The sequence below is a fragment of the Balaenoptera physalus genome (genome assembly GCF_965194825.1).
Source record: "Balaenoptera physalus genome assembly, chromosome: 15".
Classification (NCBI taxonomy): Eukaryota; Metazoa; Chordata; class Mammalia; order Artiodactyla; family Balaenopteridae; genus Balaenoptera; species Balaenoptera physalus.
Window position 1 is genome coordinate 59,743,905 of NC_138894.1, and position 24,084 is coordinate 59,767,988.

The 24,084-nt window shown below is 46.1% G+C and overlaps 1 protein-coding gene and 1 long non-coding RNA gene across 4 annotated transcripts in view; one reads left to right on the forward strand and one right to left on the reverse strand.

Moving 5' to 3' along the window:
* Window positions 1–2,015: 2,015 nt before the first annotated feature.
* Window positions 2,016–24,084, reverse strand: part of PRKCE (protein kinase C epsilon) — a 603,195-nt gene continuing 581,126 nt past the window's right edge. For both annotated transcript variants that reach the window (XM_082427721.1, XM_082427720.1), the window contains exon 16: window positions 2,016–2,174. In XM_082427721.1, the coding sequence (XP_082283847.1) occupies window positions 2,022–2,174 (153 nt within the window). In that variant the 3' untranslated portion in view covers window positions 2,016–2,021. The remainder of the gene's footprint in view (window positions 2,175–24,084) is intronic.
* Window positions 7,331–23,985, forward strand: LOC309644269. 2 transcript variants are annotated; one of them, XR_014254333.1, is made up of 3 exons: window positions 7,331–19,230; window positions 22,565–22,684; window positions 23,853–23,985. It is a non-coding gene; the product is annotated as an uncharacterized lncRNA (long non-coding RNA). The 2 variants fall into 2 exon arrangements; XR_014254332.1 differs by having other exon boundaries at window positions 7,331–22,684.

The window sequence follows — 24,084 nt, forward strand, 5'->3', positions numbered from 1 at the left end:
AGTACTCCCGTGCGCCGGCGTCCTCCCACCTCTGCCCTGCCCTGGGATCAGGGCACAACCGCGAGCGCCGAGGGTCCCGCGCTTCGCAGAGCCGCTCGGCGGTGCCGCGCTCCCGCGTCCTTCGCCTCGCTGCGTGTCCCATTGGGCCCGGTGACGGTAATTCCGAGGGCCCCAGCGGCTGCGCTCTTGGCCTGGGCGATGCGCTTATTTTTCCGGCGGAACGCAGCTGGCTTTGCCATCCGGAAAGAGAGAGGCTGGGAGACCGATCCCCTGCGCCTTTGGGTCCGCGGGAAACAGTGCAGTGAAATTGAGCTAGTGCTGCCTCTGCTCTTCTCTTCCTTCAGCTGGCACGTCGGTTGCTTGCTGGGTTGTGCTGAGCTAGCGGGGTTGCGGGAGAGGAGGTCCTTCGAGCGGTCTGGCTTGCCGCATCCTGCTCCCAACACCTGGCCACCACCGCGCGGGTCCGGGCCGGTTCAGAATTGGAGAAGGCAGTCTGGCTTTACAATGTGATCTTGGGATAAGAGTTGACAGCGTGTCCTCAAATCGCAGAATTTCAGGGCTGCCCAGTGTATTTCCACGTTCCGATTGAAGCCCTGGTAAGGGACTGCAGGTGTTGGGTGTGGGGAGATCGTAGAGATCCAAGGGCAGGCCGTTAGAGCGCAGGGATTTTTCCAGCTGCTCTTTAAGCGCTGTTATGGCCCCGCGCCCGCTAGGGAGCCTCTGCTCTGTCCTTCGCTGAGCTGCTCTCCCAAGAATCCCACCCTATTCCCTACCTACATGGCGCCGATCCAGCAGGGATATTTCTGGAAGGGACCAGGGGCTCTTAATCTTTGAAGCTCATTTGAGAAGGTCCCTGCAGGCTTCACAGGTATGAGTTGAAGAGAAGAGAAAGCATGTGTGGCACCCTCAGACCCTAAGCCTTGCTGTTCCTTTTCCCCCCTTAGTTTCCCCACATTTTATATAAAAATAATCTGCGTAATGAACCTTCAGGACTGTTATACTAAGTGAAATAAGCCAGTCACAAAAAGACAAACACCGTGTGATTCCACTCTTGAAGTTTCTAAACTAGTCAGATTCATAGAAAACAAACAAAAAAACTAGAAGGGGGTGGGGTGAGGGATTCGTGTTTAATAGGCATAGAGTTTGTGTTCTGCAAGATGAGAAAGTTCTAGACAATGAACAATGTGAACGTATTTAACAATACTGAACTGTATGCTTAAAAATGGTCAAGGTGGGGGGATTCCCTGGTGGCGCAGTGGTTGAGAGTCTGCCTGCCAATTCAGGGGACGCGGGTTCGAGCCCTGGTTTGGGAGGATCCCACATACCGCAGAGCAACTGGGCCCGTGAGCCACGGCTACTGAGCCTGCGCGTCTGGAGCCTGTGCTCCGCAGCAAGAGAGGCCGCGATAATGAGAGGCCCGCGCACCGTGATGAAGAGTGGCCCCCACTTGCCGCAACTAGAGAAAGCCCTCGCACAGAAACGAAGACCAACACAGACATAAATAAATAATAAAAATAAATTAAAAAAAAAATGGTCAAGGTGGTAAATTTATGCTTTTTTTTAACCATAATACAAAAATAAATGTCAAGAAAAAATAATATACATAAGAAGAATTTTTTTGGTATAAGTCTGTGTCACCACCAAAATACAAAATAAACATGTGTTTTTTCCCTTGCATCCTGTAAGAGGGGTGGAGATATTTTTCAGGAGCTTTTGGAAGGCACTGGAAAGCAGAATAAGGATAGGCGAAAAAAGCAGTGGAGAACTGAGGAACCAAGCACATTTTCTCATTTTCCTAGGGTTGCTGAGCACTGTGCACACAGACTTTGAAACCAAATATCAGGCCTGACAGTTAAGAAATTCAAACAAAAATTGCAAATCCCTCTAGGGAACCATTTCTTGGTGCCAGTGGGTTTCAGGAATGGGTTGATTTTGTATAGGGCTTCTCCAGCCAGCCAATCCTAATGGACACATTTACTTGTCTTAATGCAGAATTCAAATTTGTGAGACACAGTTCTCTATTAATTAGCAATAAGCTTACTCACCTCCCTTGGGACTGGAGTGGGAGAAGAAACAGGTGCTTTGATGGCTTTCAGGTGCCGAAGGCCATGCACTGCCAGAGCAAGGAGAAACCTCTGAGTCCTCAGCTGTGCTTGCCAGTCACAAAGCAACACCTCCAAACCAAAGAGAACATTTTAGCAAGGTTGAGCTTATGAAATTAACTTCTTAGGTGTTAAAAAAAAAAAAAAGTGGAAAGGTAAAGTGTCAGTCAAGAACACATCAACCCTATTAACATAGATCCTTCTCATGGCCAGCCTGCCCATGTTTCTAATCGGGACTTTTGCCCTCTAAGCGAAAGGTCCTGAGCTAAAGTAAACAACCACGCAGATTTTGTGGAAATCCCAGTGAGTAACTTTGAAGAATCTGGGATTTTGGCAGTGAGAGTTTCGCTAAAAGCCTATATAATTCTCAGAAGGATGGGAGCCAGCAGAGCTGAGGGGCCCAATGACCTCTTAAGATTTCTTCTATGATTCAGTTCAACAACCTTTGCAGGAAGGAGCTGAGAGTGTAAACCAGATGCAGGCTTGTGGCTAGAGTGTCCCATTTTACTTTTTAAAGCCCATGGAGAACTAAAGGAGAAAAGCTTTAAAAGATGATGGCAGGGAGAGATGGATCCCAGGATTTAGTGTCTCTAGAGACCTTGATGTTTTGGCCACAGAGGGCAGCAGAGGGCACTGCTAGGCAAAGCACCCAAGCTGCTTAAAATGGGAGCAAACTGCCCATCTCCCAGCAAATCTTCCCACCTTCTCCCAACTATAGACCGAACTGCTTGGTGACAAAGGCTGTGGCAGCAGGGAAACACCCATCTTGTTTTAACAAGGAACAAGACTGGGTCTCTAGCTTCCTCTCCTCTATAGAGCACACCCCTAGGAGGATGGGACAGACACAAGGAGTTAAGTTACAAACTTGATAGATAGCAGGCACCTGGGATGCAGTGTGCAGATGGAAGAAATAAGACCTCAGTAATCCGTTAAAGTAACAGTATGGTCCAGGATGTGGTTGGAAATTATGTTGGAATGGTGGGATCTCCCAGGAGAAGAGATATTGGAAGGCTGGGCTATTTCTTTAGTATTTTACAACTTTCAGTGCATTATTATATATCAGGGCTGAAACTCAGGCGAGGCAAGAGAGGCTCTCAGAGTCATGCAAGACCCCGCACTAGTCCTGGTGCTACCAGGTATGTTGTGCTACCAGGTATGTTATCTCAAGGATTACCCATCTGGCCCTCATCTGGCCATTTAGTTGTTTGGGGGTTGGGAGAGCCTGCAGGCTTGGGAGCAGAGATGGGAGGAAGGGCAATCACAGAGGCCAGGGCTCTTTCTCTGTTGAAATAACACTTGAAATAACAAGTAACACTTGCATGTTACTCCCTCCAAACGAAACCAACTCTTAAGTTGTGACTTTACAAAAATCTGCCCTCACACTTCCCGTCACTGAACTCCAGAACCAGAAAACCATCCCCTACCCCTCCCGTGTCTGGCTTCAGGCCAAAGCTATGGGATAGTTCACACAGACATATGCCGTATCTAACATTAAATGTTGTGACTTTTGACACCCCCAATCCAGAATCTGTCATCTTTCAAAAAGAGTTCTGTGATTTTTATGGAGGAAAGGGTCAAGCTTTTTTTCCTACTTGAATTCCTAAGCGCTTATTGATAAGAAGGATCCAGTTTTAAAGAACCACAGATTCCCCAACACCTCAGGTCTGGATAATCAATGACATAGAGACTAATGGCTTCCATTTCTAGGTCTAGGGATGAGGTTTTGCCCATGAAAGGTCCTGTCTGTCTATCATGCTGTCCTTAAACTAGTAGCAAAGGAGTCATTGGTCCATGGCTACCATGTATCCTGCTTCAGGGCATCAATCTGGTGGAAGAGGAAGAGCCAGTGGTTCCCTTCCCTCCAGGAGGGGACAGTCTATTTGTGCACACCCTGCATTTCCAGATAATGAGACACACATTTACTCACTTTTCAAGGCTTCTGAAATCAATAAGAATCTTTTAATGTAGTAATGATTCCCATTTTCTCCCCAAAACTATTTTTAAATTGATATATACAATTTATATATTCTTAAATTTTTTTTTTTTAAATTATTTATTTATTTATTTATTTATTTATTTTTGGTTGTGTTGGGTCTTCGTTTCTGTGCGAGGGCTTTGTCCAGTTGCGGCAAGCGGGAGCCACTCTTCATCGCGGTGCGCGGGCCTCTCACTATTGCGGCCTCTCTTGTTGCGGAGCACAGGCTCCAGACGCGCAGGCTCAGCAGCCGTGGCTCACGGGCCCAGCTGCTCTGCGGCATGTGGGATCTTCCCAGACCAGGGCTCGAACCCGCGTCCCCTGCATTGGCAGGCAGATTCTCAACCACTGCGCCACCAGGGAAGCCCTTAAATTTTTTTTAATACAAGAATTGAGAGACAAATCATAGAGTCTAAACAATAAGTGCTGTAAGAATTTGGTGATGGAGGGTGGGAGGGTAGAGAGACTGAGTGAAAAGGTAGAAAAATCTAGAGTCCCAGCCATGGAAGCAGCTAGGGCCTAGAGAAGCCCCACCTAGACTGGCCCATCTGCCAGGCTGGTGGGTGCCATCGCCAGGGTGGTAAAATCACACACATGTGGGAGGAACGGCCGATAGAAAGGACACACCAGCCTCACCTCAGAGAGAAAAAGGCACAAGCAGAAATGAAGGTGCTACTGTCACTAAAAATGATGATATTGGTCGCCAAACAGCACTACCCTGGAGCCTGCATAACTAAGAATGACACAGAATGGGGGTCAGAGGCACCCTCCCCACTCCTGTAGTGTGGCTTTGGCCTATCACCGGGTGTTAAAATGGGACTTTTTCTAGCTCAGTTTCAACTGAGGCCCCAAGACAAGAGGAACCAACTCCCCTTCCTTCCAAAATACAGAACCGGAGAAAGAGCTTTCTGAAGATGGTTTTGCATGCTTTAGCCAATGCTTACCTCAAGGGAGCGCCTGGATTGATATGGATGAGGGCTAGACGTTGGGTCTTGAGGGTAGAGTTGTCAACGTCATGGAATTCCCCCTTCCCGTACCGCGGAGGAAAAGAGGACCCTCCTGACCGCTCCCTCCAGGTCTAGTGACTGGGGCTTCCTGGAGACCATGTGCTGAGATTGATACCTGTCCTCTAGAGCTTGAGGGACACAGGGGATTGCCTGTGGGTGAGAGGCTGGCCGAAGCGGCTTGTTGCAGCCAGGGGGAGGGCTGGGTTCGGAAGTTCCTCCCTCTCACCTACATCACGGCGATGGTGCACGTTGCAGGTTGGATTCCCTGGAAGCCAGCGTGAGGGGGAGGTGAGCATAGAGGGAGGTTTACTAGGAAGTGGTCTTGGAATCAGCACCTGTGGGAGGAAAGGGAAGGAAGCAGAACTGGGCAGAGGGAGAAGTGGAGCCTCAACAAAGACCTCATCTAATCCCCGCCCCCAGGAACCTCTGAAGCTGGAATGGCCCTTCACAGTTGCCCCACAGTGAGTTGGAGGGGCCACGACTTTATACCTCTGCACTGATCAGCCGTTGGTGCTGGCCGCCCTTGGGGAAGAGGTATGACCTTGGGCAACAGCACCTGGGGGAGTATGCCCTTCATTTCTGAAGGGGGATCTGGCAGCCATCACTAGGTCTATTACCTTGCCCAGTGTTTACAGATTGGATGTGGAATCCACAGGCTTAACCATCTAGAATTTTAAGGAGGATACTGTCCAGATGCACTTCTTCAAGGAGATCTCAGCAGAAGAAAGTGGAAGTGCCACTGGAGGAAGAAACTCTGGGAAGATCACAAGTGGCCAGCTGCAGGAGCCATGAGGGCTGCAATTGGAGGGGACCATCGGGGAATATCCAGCAAACACACAAAGATGACGAAAGGAGAACAGCTGCCACAGGCAACTACACCCATGTTAGTTAAAAAAAAAAAAAGACCTTTCCTACTCTTTACTTTTCCTCCCTCCTATACTAGAGAGACAAAGGTAAGGTAGTAGGGGGATGGGAGTAAATGTGCCGGGTGAGGAATATCTTAGTATCCTCAGTACCTAGCAGGGCACCTGGCATAAAATGGGCACTCAGTAAATGCTGACCAAATGAATACATGAATGTATGAACGGACAAACGAATGAATCTATTAAGTCAAGATTCTACGTTGCAAGCAACAGACACCATCTATCCTCCGTCCACACAGGCTTCCAGGCTGAAGGAGGTCTGAGTTGAGGAGGACAGAGCTTTAACTTAGGATGAAGCTTGGAGTTTTTATTATTACACTGGACTTAGACTATTATTTAGTACGAGCAAAGGAATTTCCATTTTTACTGCTTAAGAGTGACTGGAAAAGTCTTCGGACCTAAAGGAGGTTTTACTCAAAATAGGAACTAAATAGTCCATCAGAAGTTTAATGGAAGAAAATAATAATGTCACCTTGTAATTGTACCATACAAATCCCACTTGTTCAACGTAACTGTTTTAGGGGTCTTTGGGTACCTTCAAGGCTGTGCATGTGGATGACATCACAAGCCACAGTAATGTTGGAGACTCACTGGAAGAGAGTCAAGAGGTGGCCCAGAAAAAGAAAGTGGGCCCAGGAGGCAGTGGCAAAGGTACTGACCCAATTTTGAAGGAAGACTTAACCATGGAAATCACAGGAAGTGCTGTAGAAGGCTAGGAAGAAAATGGCAGCAACAGAGAGAACTTGTGGAAAATGCTCCAGGGACTCCCAGAAATAAGTGATAGGGAGGCTGCAAGAGGGAGGGACATCTTAAAGCAAGAGTCAGCCAAGCGGGGCAAACAGAGGCCAGAGTTAGCCAAATGCACCACACATTTTCTTAATTCATTCATGGTAATGGACATTCTTCTTTCTTCTTAGCCCCTTGGCATCTAAACCTTAGCATCTTTCTATGTTTGGGGAGTTCCTCATTTACCTTGTGAAGCAAAGCCTGCCTTTCACTATAGAAAGTAAAAATGCCAGATGCCCTAGGCCTCCCTGGAACTCAGGATATGGACATGAGACTCAGGTTCTTTGAATCAGACACATCCGCCCAGACTTTGAATCTCGTGGTTGAGGGAAGCAGGCACCTTGCAAAGTGGTTGCCACCTTGGTGACAGCATCTTGATGCTAGCAGTGCTGGCATCAGCATCCAGAGTCATGAGTTCATGCAAACTACAGTCATCTGCAGTGGCAACTATGGTTCCAGTTTGAGGCTTTGTTTCTGGTTGCTGAACCTCTGAGGCTGGCTCTCCAGCCCTCCCAGAGATTTTGTGAGGTACCCAGAACTTTTTAATGAACCATTTCTCCTCAGATTAACTAGAGATCATTTCTGTTACTTGCAGCTAAAAATCTTGGCTGATGTACTCATTCATTCATTCACTTATTCATTCATATGCAGTATTTACTTGATCAGCATCTCTTGACTGCTCGCTGTATGCCAGGCACCCTGCTAGGCACTGGTAATACCAAGAGCAAAGAGACATATTCCATTCCTCAAGGAACCGACAGTCTGGTATGAGTTCCTTGAACAACTTTTCCTTTTAACAACTAGTTCCTTTTCTATCTCTGGGCCTCAGTTTCCTTTTCTTTAAAGTGAGAGGGGGGCTTCCCTGGTAGCTCAGTGGTTAAGAATCCACCTGCTAATGCAGGGGACAAAGGTTCGAGCCCTGGTCTGGGAAGATCCCACATGCCGCAGAGCAACTAAGCCTGTGCGCCACAGCTACTGAGCCTGTGCTCTAGAGCCCATGAGCCACAACTATTGAGCCCGTGTGCCACAACTATTGAAGCCCACACGCCTAGAGCCCGTGCTCCGCACCAAGAGAAGCCACCGCAGTGAGAAGCCCGCGCACCTCAACGAACAGTAGCCCCCGCTCGCCTCAACTAGAGAAAGCCCGTGCGTAGCAACGAAGACCCAATGCAGCCAAAAAAAAAAATGAATAAATAAAATAAGTTAATAAAGTGAGAGGGCTGGATCTTTAGAATTCTTTAAGCTCTGCCATTTGATAGTCTACGCATCACTGAACTACATGGTGGTCTCTGCCCCATTAGCCTAGGCTGGCAGAGATGTGAGGCCATCTCTGGGCTGCTTAGGGTCAGGCCATAGACTGTATCCTCGGGGCTTCCATTTCCTACATGGGAAGATAACCATTCTGGGCATCTTGTCTAGGCAGATGCTCTGCTAAAATGTGAGTTGGCAGGAGTTGGTCTCCAGCATCTTCTTGCCTCACATCCTCTTGATCTCCTTGTCCTCCTGCCATCCTCAGAGCACTCCTGTGGCAGACAACGGAGCACCAGCAATGTCTATGAGGGAGCTTAGACACAGAGAGATCATAGTTATGTCTGGCCCACTCTCCAGGTTTAAATCTCAGAAAAGGAAAATGGGAGGAAAGGGCCTCACAACCTCAGAAATGGCTTTCCTTCCAAGTCATCATCATGTGTTCCCAGCAAACCCCCTGCAGATCCAAGAAGTAGTTAGAGATAGCAAGAGACAACCGAGGCTTTGGACCTAAGCTAACTGAGAAGGATAGTTACGTGGCATTTAAGGGATCTGGACGCTGCAGGAGTTTGATTTTGAAATATATTAATACACAAAGAATGAGGGAAATTTTTGCCCCTTTATGATTTCCAGTGGCTGTGCAAAAGGCCTTTTCTATCTGCATGATTCTGGGGTCTGGAGTTGGGTCCTTCTGTAGTGTTGGTGTTAGAGGGGAGAACTTCAGGGGCACCTTCTAAAGCACACATTAACATGCCCCCCAAATACACTCGCACGTACACACATATACATGCACGTGTACCTCCCCAGGTGCCAAGCCAAGAAATAAGTTCTCCATACAGACCTCATTTTAAACGTTTCATTTCTCTCTAGTGCATACCTCTGTCTTTGCCCTTTGAAGAAAACCAGGGATGCAATGCTGAGAATGTGCCTGTAAATACTTAAGATTTTAAACTCTGAGGATTTTCTCTTGGTCTCACTCAGAAGATTGTAGTCTCTGGTGCATGAATGCTGGGGTTGCAAGCCTAGCTGTGATCAACGTGCTCAGTGATCTACCCCAATAGAAGGAAGAGGAAGCACAGATGTTTTAAAGCTTTTAGACAATGCGGCTTGGCATGCCCTATCTTAATTGTTATTTTTATATCATAGCAGATTAGCCCCCTTAATTATTCTATCTTAGGCTAAATTAAAGAGGCTCCTGATCAGATAGTAATTTATGATAGAGAGATGCCTTCTGACCTAGAAATATGCTGATGGTAAAGCTCTAAGTAAATGACTCCAAGGCAGAGAGCCCAGAGTTCATTGTGTACGAGAGCATTACAAAGAGAAGCTCATCTGCCTGAGGTTTAATAATTAAGGCCAGAATTAGAAATGTACTGGAAAGACCCATAGACAATTCCACACTGACTTTACCTGTTAAGAGTAGAAAGCGTTTTAAAAGTTTTAAAACGTAATAAAATGATAGTGTTCACAAAATGCAAGTTTCCAAATTCCCTCTTCAAATTGCATTGCACTTGAGGCATCATCCTCGTTGGCTGTGTGTATTCTAACCTCTGTTTAATTAATTAATCTCATCCATTCATTCACTCTTCCATGCTTCAGCATTTATTGAGCATCCAGCTCATACTCATCGATGTGGTTGAAACCTAGCTTAGAATGATGAATAAAACACGGCCCTCCCCTCTAAAGCTCACAGTCTACTGCTGGAGACCAACTTGTAAACAGATGAAATACCACACCTAAGAAGTTAAAACCCTGTTTTTCTGGGAGTTCAGAATGGGGAATGATCCTGTCTGCCTGGTTGGGGGTGAGGGATGTTAAGGAAAGCTTCCAGAGAAGGTGACATTTTGGCTGGATCTTAAAGGGTGATGAGGAATTTGCTAGAAAGAGAAGTGGCAGGAGAGCATTCTGGGCTGAGAGTAGGGACTGAGTCCTCTCTACAGTTCTCAAAGCAAAGGGCAGGGCATACGGAAGCAACACAAAAGACCCCTTGAGGAGGTTTAGTTATTCTTGTCCATCTGAGATTATCAGCTATTACTGGTTTTGCAGAGCACTTAGAACACATGAATTAGTGCCTCATAGGGCCTTTGGAGGAGGACAGTGACACGTGTGCTGGTGAGGAATGGGATGGGACCCTCACCTTTTAGCCATAACATGCCAGTTTTCCCACCACGCGTTTGTTCCCAATAATTAGGTAGCCATCATGGCAGTAATGACATCAACGTACGGTGGTAAGTATTTCTCTGCAAACTCTAGGAGCATCTGTGGAACGGAGTGTGGATGCCTTGACCTGGGTAGCCCTTGGCTCAGGTTACCAGGTAACTTCTTCCAGTGCTTTGGAAGAACAGTTTATCTTTCTTGTTCAGCCCAATTTTTTACAAAACCTTCATGCCCTCTTTATACTGAAATTTTGCACAATAGGCATTAGCATCAGAGCAAAATTCCTGTGGATTCTAGAATCTCCTGAGTATGCCCCTCTAAACAAGGAGCCAATTATTACAGCCCTGACATGGGAGGGAACCCTGGTCTGTATGTGTATCCCTGGAAGTACAGACAGGTGGCTGTGGAGGCCGTAGCATCTTGGGGATGTTAAATAGGGTCAAAGGCAAATTGAACTCTTCCCCACAGTCCAACTCGACTTATTTAGGTGGAAGCAGCATGAGGAGATCCCTGGAGCTGGGAAGAGTGGATTTAGAGGGAATCCCTGGGCCCTGCAAGTTTCCACTAAATTTCTTGCACTGGGCAATCCCATCCCCCACCTGCCTTCTGTGCCTGTTCCTTTTCTTCTTCTTCTCCTTTCCTCTCCTTCCTTTCTCTTTCCTGATGAATATATCTTTTTTCTCCAGAAGATTCTATGGAGTTTAAGAGAAGGTGTCAGGACAAATGGACCCCAAACTGAATCACTTTGCTTTACACTTGAAACTAACACAACATTGTAAATTAACTATACCGCAATTAAAAAGAAAACAACCTAAATAGATAACTAATAAGAACCTACCTTACAGCACAGGGAACTCTATTCAATACTCTGTAATGACCTCTATGGGAAAAGAATCTAAAAAAGAGTGGCTATATGTATATGTATGACTGATGCACTTTTCTGTACAGCAGAAACTAACATAATATTGTAAATCAACTATACTCCAATAAAAATTTTTAAAAAAAGAAAAGATACATGCACCCCAATGTTCATTGCAGCACTACTTACAATAGCTAAGACATGGAAGCAACCTAAATGTCCATCCACAGATGAATGGGTAAAGAAGATGTGGTATATTTATACAATGGAATATTACTCAGCCATAAAAAGAATGAATTAATGCCATCTGCAGCAACATGGATGGACCTGGAGATTATCGTATTAAGTGAGGTAAACCAGACAAAGACAAATACCATATGATATCACTTATATGTGGAATCTAAAAAAAAAGATGCAAATGAACTTATATACAAAACAGAAATAGACCCACAGACATAGAAAACAAACTTTTGGTTACCAAAGGGGAAGGGGGGGAGGGACAAATTAGTAGTCTGGGATGAACAAATACACACTACTATATGTAAAATAGATAACCGACAAGGACCTACTGTATAGCACAGGGAACTATACACAATATTTTATAATAACCTATAGGGGAAAAGAATCTGAAAAAAATAGATACATATGTATGTATAACTGAACCACTTTGCTGTACACCTGAAACTAATACAACGTGTAAATCAACTGTACTTCAATTAAAAATAATAAATTGTCTTTGCTTTGCATGATAGTGTGAGACTAAAAATTGATCATGAAACCTGAAATCAAGCAAAAAAAATCTTAATAATTAATGGAAAAATTATGATCATTCCATCACCTTTAAAATTTTTTGTCAAAACATTCAAAACACTTTTACTGTCAGTTGTAAATTATAGGGAAATAAAAAAATAGTAAAACTAATATTAATTTAGCACATTGTCACTTAAAACAATAGAATCATCCAGAATTAAAGTGTTTTAATTCTTTGTTAAAAAAACAACAGAAAAACAATAACCTCAATCTTGCACGCTAGGACACTACAAATTCTGTACATTTAAAAACTTAGTTTTTCAAATATCGTATAGTAACGCATATATGTGGAACCTAGAAAAATGGTACAGATGAACTGGTTTGCAGGGCAGAAATAGAGACACAGACGTAGAGAACAAACGTATGGACACCAAGGGGGTAAAGTGGCGGGGAGCGGGTGGTGGCGTGATGAATTGGGAGATTGGGATTGACATATACACACTAATATGTATAAAATAGATAACTAATAAGAACCTGCTGTATAAAAAATAGATAAAATAAAATTCAAAAATTCAAAAAAAACCACCACTTAGTTTTTATTTGATATCATTGAAAATCAGATTATTTTAAATCAGTTGAGTCAGGAAAGACCCCTCTCCCCTGCTCTTTGCCGTTGCTAAATTAGCCTCCTTCAAGAGGGGGGGGCCCATCCTCCCCAACCACTAGCAGAGGGCTGCTTAGGTAAACGCCCTCCCCTCCTCCGCAGCAGATGGGCAGGGACAAGGTAAGCCTCTGGTTACATTTTTAAAATAGTGTTGAGAGAGAGGGAGGGAAGCCAGCAGGGAGGCCCACCTGACAGGAAGGGCAGGTTCTTCTGCCTCCCTGCCTGCCTCCCGCCTCAGCTGAGCCCGTCACCCCGTCACCTCGTCACCCCAGGGAGCCATCAGCCCAGCCACGCACATTCGAGGGCACTATGCTGTCCCCACACAGCCTTTCTGTGAGAACCTGTCCTTCCCATTGAGTTTCTCTGTTCCTCGGGGACCTCCCCTCACACAGAAAGAAATCCCTTCTCCTAGCTCAGTTCCTGCATCCAGGCCCTGGGCAGCCTCGGCCACTCAGCCAGTCATCAGCCAGGAGCTGGCAATGCTGAGGATGGCTCTGTGGGGAAAATGGACAATGGGTCCAGGGTCTGGGCCTGGGTCACTTGAGCAAGGCGGAGAGGTGGGTGCTGGGCCCCCCCAGTGGCCCTTTCTTGGCCTTCTTCTATGCCCCAGAGGGATCCCAGGCCCTGGAAGGGAAGCAATCAGGCCCTCTGGCTTCCCGACAGTGGCAGCTGAGCCCATGGCACTGCCCTCTTCCATCCATCTGACCTGCCTCACCCTCAGCCCCTGGTCAGCTCCTTCCTCGGTGGCTGGCATTGCCCCTCCACTGGGCACAGACGTGGCTGTGTCTTGCTCTTGAATTATTCTCAGGCTTGCACACCTTCTGCCTCCCTTGCCAGACCTCTCACCCAGGCCCTCAATTAATGTTTGCTGGCTGATTATTTGTCTCTTGATGGATTGAATGACAAACCAGTCCCAAGAGGTCTGAGCTTGTCCTCCATCATCTCTGACCTGAGGGGTTCCCAGGATGTCTGGAGTGCTGACCTTCGTGGAAAGAATGATGGAGAGGTACACTGAATGCTTTAGGACCGTAAGCCTGAGGACTGGGGCGCACAAGGCCTTGGAATCAGGCTGACCTGGGCGGACTTCCAGCTCTGCAACTCACCTGATAGCCTTGGACAAATTTATTACCTTTTCTGAATATCAGTTTCTTCATCTGTAAAATGGGGATGATGATACCCACTTGGAAGGATGCTTGAGGATTAAGTGAACTTTAATGCATATACAACACTTAGGCACAAAAGTCACCTATCACCCAAAGTATATGTGCAGATGGAGTCTGGCTTCTTGCATTTGTTTGTTTGTTTTTCTCTTTGTGCACGTGTGTGTGTGTGTGTGTGTGTGTTTTTAAATGCCCTTTCATTCAAACTCAGCCTGCAGGGCTGGGCAAAGGGTGACATGCTGGAGGAGCACTAAGGTTTTTCGCAATGTGTCACAGGTCCTTTCCCAATCCACTAACAACAGAGGTAATTTCTCAGCAGCAGCAGCAGCAACAACACTACTAACACTCTGACCTTTCCCCAGGGGTTTCTGTTGATCTTACTTCCCCCTGTGAGGAAGCCAGCACCAGATTCTTATCCCTCTTCTCCTTAAGGGGAAAGTGCCTTGGAGGAAAAATGAAGCAACTCAGCAGCAAGACAGCTGCAAGCTAGTCATCAGTCCCAGGTGTCGCTCTCGTTTCCTTGCACAGGGGCTGCCTCAGCAGTGGGGAAGGTCATCAGCAGTGGGGCGAGTGGTGACTAGTAACTTCCCATTAAAAGTGGTCTGATCAGGTCATGGCCTGGGAATGGAGGGAAAGGATCTGGCTGGCATTGGGGTTACTCAGTTGAATTTGGCCCCATGGACCAAATTAACTAACCAGCCCCTGTGCCAGTGAAGTCTCAGAAGCCACAGTGTTCACGGAGAAAATGAACTCAAGTTACTATTATATAGACCCCACCTAATCAGTTGAATTTAGTGAGTGTCTAATATACCGAGGGGCCAAGAAGATACCACAGGCTTTGCTTTTGTGGAGCCCTTTGTTCTTTAAAAGTAACTTTTTAAATGATCTAGCACCATCTCCATGTCACGATGACATAAATAGCATAGATACCACTATTGGCATTTTACAGACAGATAGCACGGGGGAGAGACTAAGTGAAGTAGCCAACATCACGCACAGCATGTCGAGGAATCCAGGGCTCCTATCTCTTGGCCCTTTGTTTCTTTTTGTTTGGTTTTCTCTTGTCACTGCTCCAGGCTATTCTTCACACAGCAGCCGGAGTCGTCTTTTAGATCTCAAAGGAGACCATTCACTCCCTTGTTTCCAGCCTCCCATGGCTTCCATTAGAAGTAGAATACAACCCAGGAGGCTTACTTCTCTGCTGCTGGGTTGTATTCTCCAAGCTCCTTTCTTGTCCACCTCTCACGCCATGCTGCCTTCCTTCCGTCCATCCCCAGACCTCTGCCCATGCTATCCCTTCTTCCCCTTGGTTCTTCACAGCTTGCCTCCTCATCGTCAATCACAGGATCTTCCCAGACTTCCAGGCCACTCTGACCCACTGGCCTGGTTTTATTCTCTGGACTTGTGTTTTTTTCTTGTCTCCCACCATCAGAATATTGGCCTGCTGGAGTCAGGGACTTTGTCTTGTTCACGCTGCCCTCCCAGCACCTAGAATGGGGCCTGATATGCAGCAGGTAATAAAGGTTTTTTGAATCAATGGATGCTCTACTGCATTTATAAAAGAAAGAGAGAAAAAGTCCTGGAGAGAGAAAGTTCTGGGAGAAAGAGGTTATTAACTATGGGAAAGGATATGCCTTGAATAACGTGAATTACTGCTGTGAGAGACTGCAGGAGCCCTGCTGGATCAGCCCATCCCCACCCAGTCTAATGTCCTCTCCCACCCTACAGATCTGCACAACAAACCAAATCCAGCAGTAACTCTAAGCAGACTCTAAATCGGCCTTAACCCCAGGCCTACCTGGTAGAAGTAACATCTTTAAATTTACCACACCCCGCCCCAGTCATCACCTGAACTTACTACTCTAATTGCAATGCGAACCCATAACCACAGTCTCCTCTACCTGTTGGGCCCATTATAGAACCAGCTAACCCCACTCCCATCGCAGTTCTGCCATAAGTAACCCTAACTAACTATGCCTCAGTTCCATGACTGGATGCTGACATGGAGGTGTGAACTAAAATCAGAGACACCGAAAGCTGGGAAAGCCTCAGGGATCATCTAATTTCTTCTCTCTGTGGACAATATTACAATTAATAAGTGCCATCATTTATTTTCTATTTGTCCCCTTGGTTCCTTGTTCCTTTTTCTTGCCCTCTTTTAGGTTAACCACTTATTACTTGGTATTCAATTTTACTTTCTTTTTTGGCTTTTTAGCTAAACCTCTTTATTTTATTCTTGAAGTATTTGTTCTAGGGATTACAATATGCATCCTTAATTTATTACATATAAGAACTTAAACCAGTATAATTCCCTTTTACTATTCCCCCAGCCTTTGTTCTACTGTTTTCACGTACTTTATTTCTTGACGATGTTACAAGTCCCAAGATACATTCTTGTTTTGCTTTAGACAACTGTCTTTTAAAGAAATTAAGAACTGAAAGATTATTCTGTTAAAGTTACCCATATACTTATAATTTCTGGTGCTCTTCATCCTTTTCTCTAGATCCTGCAGAACTTTAAAATTCTCTCCCCACCACCATGGATATGGTGGCCTTTCTACCCTTCCACCCCTCCTTTCACAAAGGCTTCAAAATCTTCAAGTTTCCTTCCAGTTCCCAGAGTGCGGTTGACTGCCAAGGTAAAATTTTAAGCATTTCCAAACTCCCTAAGGATGGGTCCAGATGGAGCCATGAGAGAGGAGTGGGCAAGTAACAAGGGGTTCCCCTCTTCCTCCTTCCTATACCACCTCCCCCTTCCCTGCTTCTAACCTCGCTCTAAAGGTCATCTGTCTGATCCCAGAATGCAAGATTCAACTACTACATTTATTTATTGCTTTTACGTCTGTTCCTTCCCGGGGGAGGGAGGAAAGCAGAAACCCTTTCGGCAGAGTCTGGATCCCCTTCAGTCACCCACAGGCTCTTAGAGAGCCCCGTCTCCGAGCAGGCCCTGTGCCAGGTGAACAGAAAGGCGGAGGTGGTGAGAGCTGCGTGGAAGACAAGGAGCTAATACACTGGTTGGGAGACCATGTGCACCCATCCTCAGGAGACCAGTAGCCCAATCTTCTCTGTTTTTCCTTCTTCTCCCTCCTCTTCCCCTTTCTTTCCCTGCCAATCAGCAAGGATTGGTAGAAATGTCGGTTGGAATAAATGTAACTGGGTAAGAAAAGAGAATCAAAGAAGTCCTCAGATTCTGGACTCTGCTGAGGATGTTGTCTCCAAGGCCCCTCCCACCTCTAAATATCATTGGGAGAGATAATAAGGAGTTTCTCAAAGCCTTGGGAACATACAGGTGAGGACAAACCAAAGGCTGTGCGGATGAGCAAGGATTTGGAGATGATACGGGTAAATGCTGGAGTGAGCCCTCTGAAGGGTTATGAAGGGATAAGGGATGCTAGGAGCATGTTCTAAGCTTGGAGGCAATGAATGGAAAGATGCACAGCTGGCACCAGGCCAAGCCCCTTCCTGGCTTCCAAGTCCCCCAGCGCTTTGTTCCTCCTTCTCCTCCATATGTGTTCCCAACCTCTCCAACAGCTGACTTCTACTCATCCCACAGAACATACTCAATACCACCACTAAGGTTTCCACAGTTACTGTTACCATTTCCTCTCCTCTTCTTATTTTTTTTCTGATCAAGAGTTCTGGAGTCAGTAAGACCTGTGTTCAAATCCCAACTAGACCACTGCCAGTTGGGTGACCTTGGATAATTCACTTTCCTCATTGAATTTGGGTTTACTCATCTGTAAAGATGGACATATTTTCTTCTTTATTTGGAAAATTCTTTATGAATGAATATAATAGGCATAAAATTCATATCCTTAAAATATAAAGAGTTCATCTAAAACAAGAAATACACAAAGACAAAAACAATAAGTGAATGGGGTCATGAACAGATAATTCCAAAAAAATGAACTGAGTAGCTAATAAACATTTCAAAACATGTTTAATATCATTAATCATAAAAGTGAAAATTAAAGAAGTGAAGCACATTTTGCTTATGAAAAGCTACTGCAGTTTTAATCTAAAATAATATTTCACGGACAGACATGTGAAGATGGACAATCTCTGCTTGGTTGTTAGGAATGCTTTTTGGGACACAATTTGGCAATATGTACCAGCTGCTTTGACCAGGCTGGTACACTTTGACCTAGTAATTTCACTTTTAGAAATCTGTTTGAAGGATATAATCAGAGATGAGGTCAAAGATGAATATTCACAGATGTTCAGATATTCATACCAGAGTTATTAATAGGAAGTTTTTGAAAACAGAAATCTAAATGGCCATGAGTAAAAGAATGCTTAAATTTGTATGGTGCATCCTTAAAGTGGAATTGCGCAGCTATTAAAAATAATATTTTCAAAGATAATTAATAATATAATGATTATCATACAATGCTTACTCATAAGTAAGATATAGTATTGTATAAACTGTGTAATACCAATTTTATGCAGCTATATTTATTTACACTTATGTTGTATGTCATTGGAAAAAAGACTGAGAAACAATCACATCAAAATGTTATAATAGTAATTTGAAAGGTTGTGGATGATGTTATTTTCTTTCTTTATGCGATCTATATTTTTCACAATAAACAACTGTTACTTTTAAAATCAGAAAATAAAACTGTTATTTAAAATCACATTTACACAGTTTGACTCAATAACTGCTCTTCTTCAAATCTATCCTAAAAATGAATCAGAAATTCAGAGAAAGATGTTGGTACAAAGATGTTATTGAACTATTATTTATAATTTCAAAAGATAGAAAAGCAGATGTCCAGCAGTTGGGGAAAAGTTAAAAAGCTAGTTGTATATCCATATAATGGGGCATCGTGAAGACACTATAGATGCTTTTTCAGAATTTTAATGACATGAAGATATTTGTTATACAGGTCAATAAAAAAATAGAAAATTGTATATACCATGTTATATCACATGTTTAAAATGAATTTTTAAAACTGCAATATACACACATAAATGCTAATCATCTGTTGTTACATGACAGATGATTTTTTTTCTTGTACTTTTTTATCATTTTCATATACCATGTCTATAATGAACACTAATTACTTTATGACCAGAAAAGAAAAAACAAAACAGGAAAAAGAACAATGGAGAAAGGGTGTGAGAGGAAATAAACTCCTGTGTTGGGGAATGCAGCTAATGACAATTATCTCACAAGATCGCTGGGAAGATCAGATGAGGTAACAGATGTGAATGTGACTAGCACAGTGCCTGGCACACAATAGGTGTTGAATCAATACAGATTCATCCCTTCCTCTCCCCTTATCCCCACACCCATCGTTCCCATTCTGCACTCTATGCGCCACTGGCAGCCTGTCCTGTGCTCCTTCACTCGAGTAACATTTGTCTCCCCAGTGGTCTGTTGGCCCAGCTCTTCCTTCCAGGCAAGGAGCTCCAGGCAGAGACACAGCAACAGAGACAGAGACAGAGGAACAAGGATGACCAGAGACAGAGGAACCAGAGACAGAGGAACAAGGATGACACCTGCTTCCCTCTGCCCACACAACCCACACATGAGGTCTCTTCTCAGGGATGACATCTAGGGAGGTCAGGTTTGCATGGAGTAAAGGTGTGAGAGGTGAGTTTCCTTGTAAATGGATAGTTCCTTTCTCCTCTTTCTACTCCCCAGTCTAGAACTGGCAGGCAGAACACCCAGGCAAAGAAGGTAGGGGAAAAGGGTATTGGTTGAATGGCACCAAGAAAGGTTGCCATGCCAACCATTCCTCCCTCGCCGATAATGCTGTTCCATCATTAGAGCTAAATGATGGTTCAGTAGCGCTCTTTCCGGGCACCTGCAATGCAGATTCCCTCTGGGGGACAAATATATTAAGTCTCTAATCCCCCAATATGCATGTATTTACCAGCTCCCCTTCAGAAGGCACATGTGTGACAGCCTCAACGTATGGCGGCTGAGCAGGGAACTACCGAGGACAGGCATACATGGGGATGGGGGTCTGGAAACTTTCCATCAGCAAACCTGTAATGAGTCTCCTGCCATGTGCCGGGCACTACTATATCATAGAAGATACAGACTGACAAAGGCAAGGTCTGGTCTTCAAGTCTCTTACTCTAAAAGTGAAGAAGGAAGACAAATTTGTGGAAAATAACAGCAAAAACACATGGTCAGAATAGAACTGCATGACTGACGGGACCTTCAAAGCTCTCAAGGTCGACTGTCTAATTGATTACTAAATGACTGTTATAGGTAGTAAGCATAAGTGATACAGGGCTCAGAGTTGGGTTGAGCCAGGACTGTCTAAGCAGGCTTCACATATGGAAAGATTTGTTAGCACTGGATGGGTGGAGAGGCTGGGCCTTCAAGACAAGTGAGGCACAGAGCTAGGCAGGTACTTGAGCAGAGGGGCGGCGAGCAGACTGTTGGCAGGAGGTCGGTGAAGGGGAGGCGGAAGAAAAAGTGTGCACAAGTGAGTTGGGGTCAATTTTCAGAGGACCCAGGACACCAGGTTTGGGTGTCCGGACTTTGTCCTTGGACAGTGAGAGGTGACTTGGAAAACAGAAGTTTCTGAAGATGATTCTAACACTGGCGGGAGAGGGTAGGAACTGATAGGAGGTGGAGACAAGGCGATGAGCCAGAAGACATTCCAGGCCCAAGTGTGAAGACGGGGGAGTGGATTAGGACTGTGGGCGTGGGAGGGAGAAGAGAAGGACAGGGACATTCAAGGGGAGACTGGCAGGCCTTGGGGGCTGAGGGGTGGCTGGGCAGCCAGTCCACTGCACCCTTTGTAAGTGCCGCTGCCCCAAGAGGACTCAGAGTCCCCAGGGGCTGGAGAGGAAGCACACTTCTGACCGGGGTTTCCAGGAGTTGTGTAGCCAGCCACAGACTGGCACCCAGGGCAGGGGTGGAGTCAGGGAGAGGGGCGGCCTCCCCTATTCTCTCGGACAACAATACTCCTCAGCCAGCCATTTTCTGTGGTTGAAATGAGGGCCTTTCTCCTGCCAGTCCCTCACCCACAGGAAATCTGTGGAGCCCACAGCTGTGAATACAGTCTGGAAAATATCCAAGGGTATATTTAACTTAGGCCCCCTGGGACCCTCTCAGGGGACCAAGGCAGCCAAGCACTGCTCAGTCAGTCAACGTGGCTTTATGAGCACCTACTCCGTGCCAGGCAGGTGCTGAAGGCTGAGGACACAGCAGTGAGGGAGACAGGGCCATAACTGCAATGCAGCCAGACACCTGCCAGTCAAGGTCTGTGCCAGGCGTCACACAGCAGAGGATGGGGCTGGAACATTCAAGGGGAAGTAAAAAAAAAAGGCTCCATGGAGGAGGTGATGTTGAATAGAATCTTGAAGGAAGAGTAAGGGCTTGTCAGGTGGACACAGGTAGGAGGAAAGTGGATCACATTGCAGAAGATGCCACATGCCCAGGCCTGAAGCAGCACGGTGCACCCGGGGAACCACCAGTCCTGGGTCAAGCTGCAGGGGCGGAAATGGGACTGGAGAGGGGAACAAGGTCCAGATCCAGAGGATACCTGCGGGCATCCCAAGGCGAGTCAGTGTTATTCTGCAGATCCTGGGGAGCCACTGGAGCACAGACATGGCCACCTGTTCTTGGACCTGCCTCTGGGAGACTGTTTTCCCTCCAGCTGAGCTCTGGGAGTCCAGGTGAGGCACAGGTGGATGAGGGAGAAAACCATCTCTGTGCAACTCCCCCTCCCCCAGGCAGACTCCCACTTCAGGGCTTCACACTGCCCCGTTTCCTCCACCTGGAATGCTCTTCCTCCAGATAGCTGCCCCTCCCCCCATTATTGATTTCCTCACCCCTTCTACTCTTTCTTTCCTTAGCCCTTATCATCTCTTGCATAATATACTTCCTTATCACATCCATTATTCATTGTCTGTCTGTTTGCTAGAATGCAAACTCCAGGAGGTAAAGATCCTTACTTAACTCTGTTCCCAGTCTGCATCCCAGTACCTAGAACTGTGCCGGGCACACGCAGCCGCTCAATACGCGGAACCAGTGAATGAGTGAATGAATGAATGAAAGCAGAAACTGTCTTTGTAATCCCGATGCCCAACACAGAGCTTGGCACTAAGAAGAGCTGGGATGATTAGGAGAAAGATGTAAGGAAGGAAGGGGCCAAGAAGTGAGTGCACCCAGGGGGGGGGTTTCCACGGCAAACCCCAAGGCCTGGTTTGGACCCCAGCGTGGCGCCGCACCGGACTCCCCCCCATCCGCCCAGCGGGGCACTTGGCAGGGCCCGGGGCGAACGTGCCACTCGGAGAATCAAGGATTCCTCGGCGGGGCCGCCTTGCCAGGCTGCCCAGTCTTGCATCCCAGAAAAGCCCCTCCACCCCCTGAACGCTGGCCCGGCGGGTCCCAGCACGGGCACAAAGGCTCGCAGCAAGGCCGCGGCAGCAGAAGCCTGGGCGGGGTTTTAGAGGAAGCAGCCTCACCTCCGGACCTCCTCCCGATCCCGCCCGGAGAAAGAGAGAGAACTTGGGGTCGACTGCACCCGCCACCCATCCAAGCAGCTGGGCACGCAGGCCACGCCTCCACAGCGCTGCCGCTCTCTCTCAGACGCCAGGGACCCCCTAAATGGGGCCCCTAGCCCTGGAAATAGCACGGTGTCCCGGTGTCTTTTTGTAATTTTAGAACTACATTATTTTTATTTAGATAAACAGAAAGCTACATAAACTGAACAGAAATGTAAGAATAGGCTTGGGGCATGGATAGAAGGGCACTTGCCTCTATCTGAAATGTTTATTCCTTACAGAAAAAAAATGATTGGAAGCAAAGGTGAAAAAAATCTTAGCTTAAATGAAATTAGGTGGTGAAAATGTGGGTGCTGGTTATATTATTCTTTTTACTTTTCTGTAACTTTGAAATATCTCAAGATTCAAAATCAAATCAATATGAAGAGGAGCAACAAGATTCATATTTTCTTTTCCAGGATGACTATTTGGAGGTTTGCTGAATTAATGAATATCCTGGATTCCAGCCTCGGCACTGCTGTTTCACCAGTTGGGAGATCAAGGCACCCATGACAGCTTTGTGGGAAGACAAGATCTGTGTGTGTGGTGGGGGGGGTTAAGGTCTGGGTAGGGTGGGAGGCCAAGGCACTTTCTTAGGATCTTTCAAGTCTCCCCACACAGGGAACCAACTTCTCTTCCCACTGAAAGGGCAGGCCTACTTCCTTGGCTTCCTGCATGTTTTATTTTCTGCATCTGAGCTAGAGGTCAATTGTTGCCACATGAATTAGAGGGTGGAGGAGTTTGCTGAACAGAAAATGACACCTCAGAGGTGGACTCCTGCAGGAGGGGTCCAGCCAATGTCATCTGGTCACTCAGGTCTATTTCTGTCACTGCTGAGTGAGTGGGGAATTTATGAGGATGCTCATGGAGTCCTCGGATATGGTGAAACCCAGCACCTCTAAATAGCACCCTCCAGTTCCCAGGAAAATACATGAAAAATTTGCAGATTCCTATTCATCCACAATCCATTGAAAGTTTACAAACCATAGAAAGTTTTCTTCCTGTGTTTTTGAGGAGATAAGCGAGAAATCTTTTCTTGCTTTTTTATAATGTTCTGAGCATCTCACAGGGTCTCAAGGTTGGTGTAAACTCAACCCCCATCTCTTGAATCTCCATGAAATCAATGACTCTCTGGTGATGTCTTAGTCAGTTTGGGCTGCTATAACACAAACCCATAGACAGTATGGCTTAAACAACAGAAATTTCTCTCTCGTATTTCTGGAGGCTGGGCAGTCTAAGATCAAGGTGCTGGCTGATTCAGTTCTTGGCGGGTGCCCGTTTCCTGGCTTGTAAATGGCCACCCTCTTGCTTCATGGCAGAGAGAGGAAGCTCTGGTGTCTCTTCCTCTTCTTATAATGGCACTAATCCTATCATGGGAGCTCTACCCTCTCTAAACCTAGTTACCTCCCAAAGGCCCCACCTCCTAATATCATCACATTCAAGTCAGGGCTTCAACATATGCATCTGGGGGGACATAACTATTCAGTCCACAACAGGTGGGAAGTGACTTGGTAGCCAACCCTCATGGGTACATAAACACCCCCTCTGACTGATGCATATGCAGCCTCCCTTTGAACTTGCCCAGTGGCTGGAAGCTCACTACCTGATCCACCAGACACAGGTCTGCTCTTTGGGGTGTACTATATCTGGCCTTTATCCACAAGGCATCCCTTCCCATAGTTATAGACTGCGTGTTACTTTCTCTAGGCTAGACGCCCTGGCTCCTCCCATAGGGTCTCCCACTCTTCGATTGAACAGGTCTGTGCAATGTGAATGATGTTCCCAGACTACTTTGAAATTCCAAAAGATTGTTAAGTGATCAATCCACTAGCCATGGAAATGATGGTTTGGGGTTAACTGGGCTATAAGATCACCCAGAGCTGTTTACTTCCTGCTCAGCTGGGTCATGGAGTTGGTTGAAGATAGAGTTGAAGATAGA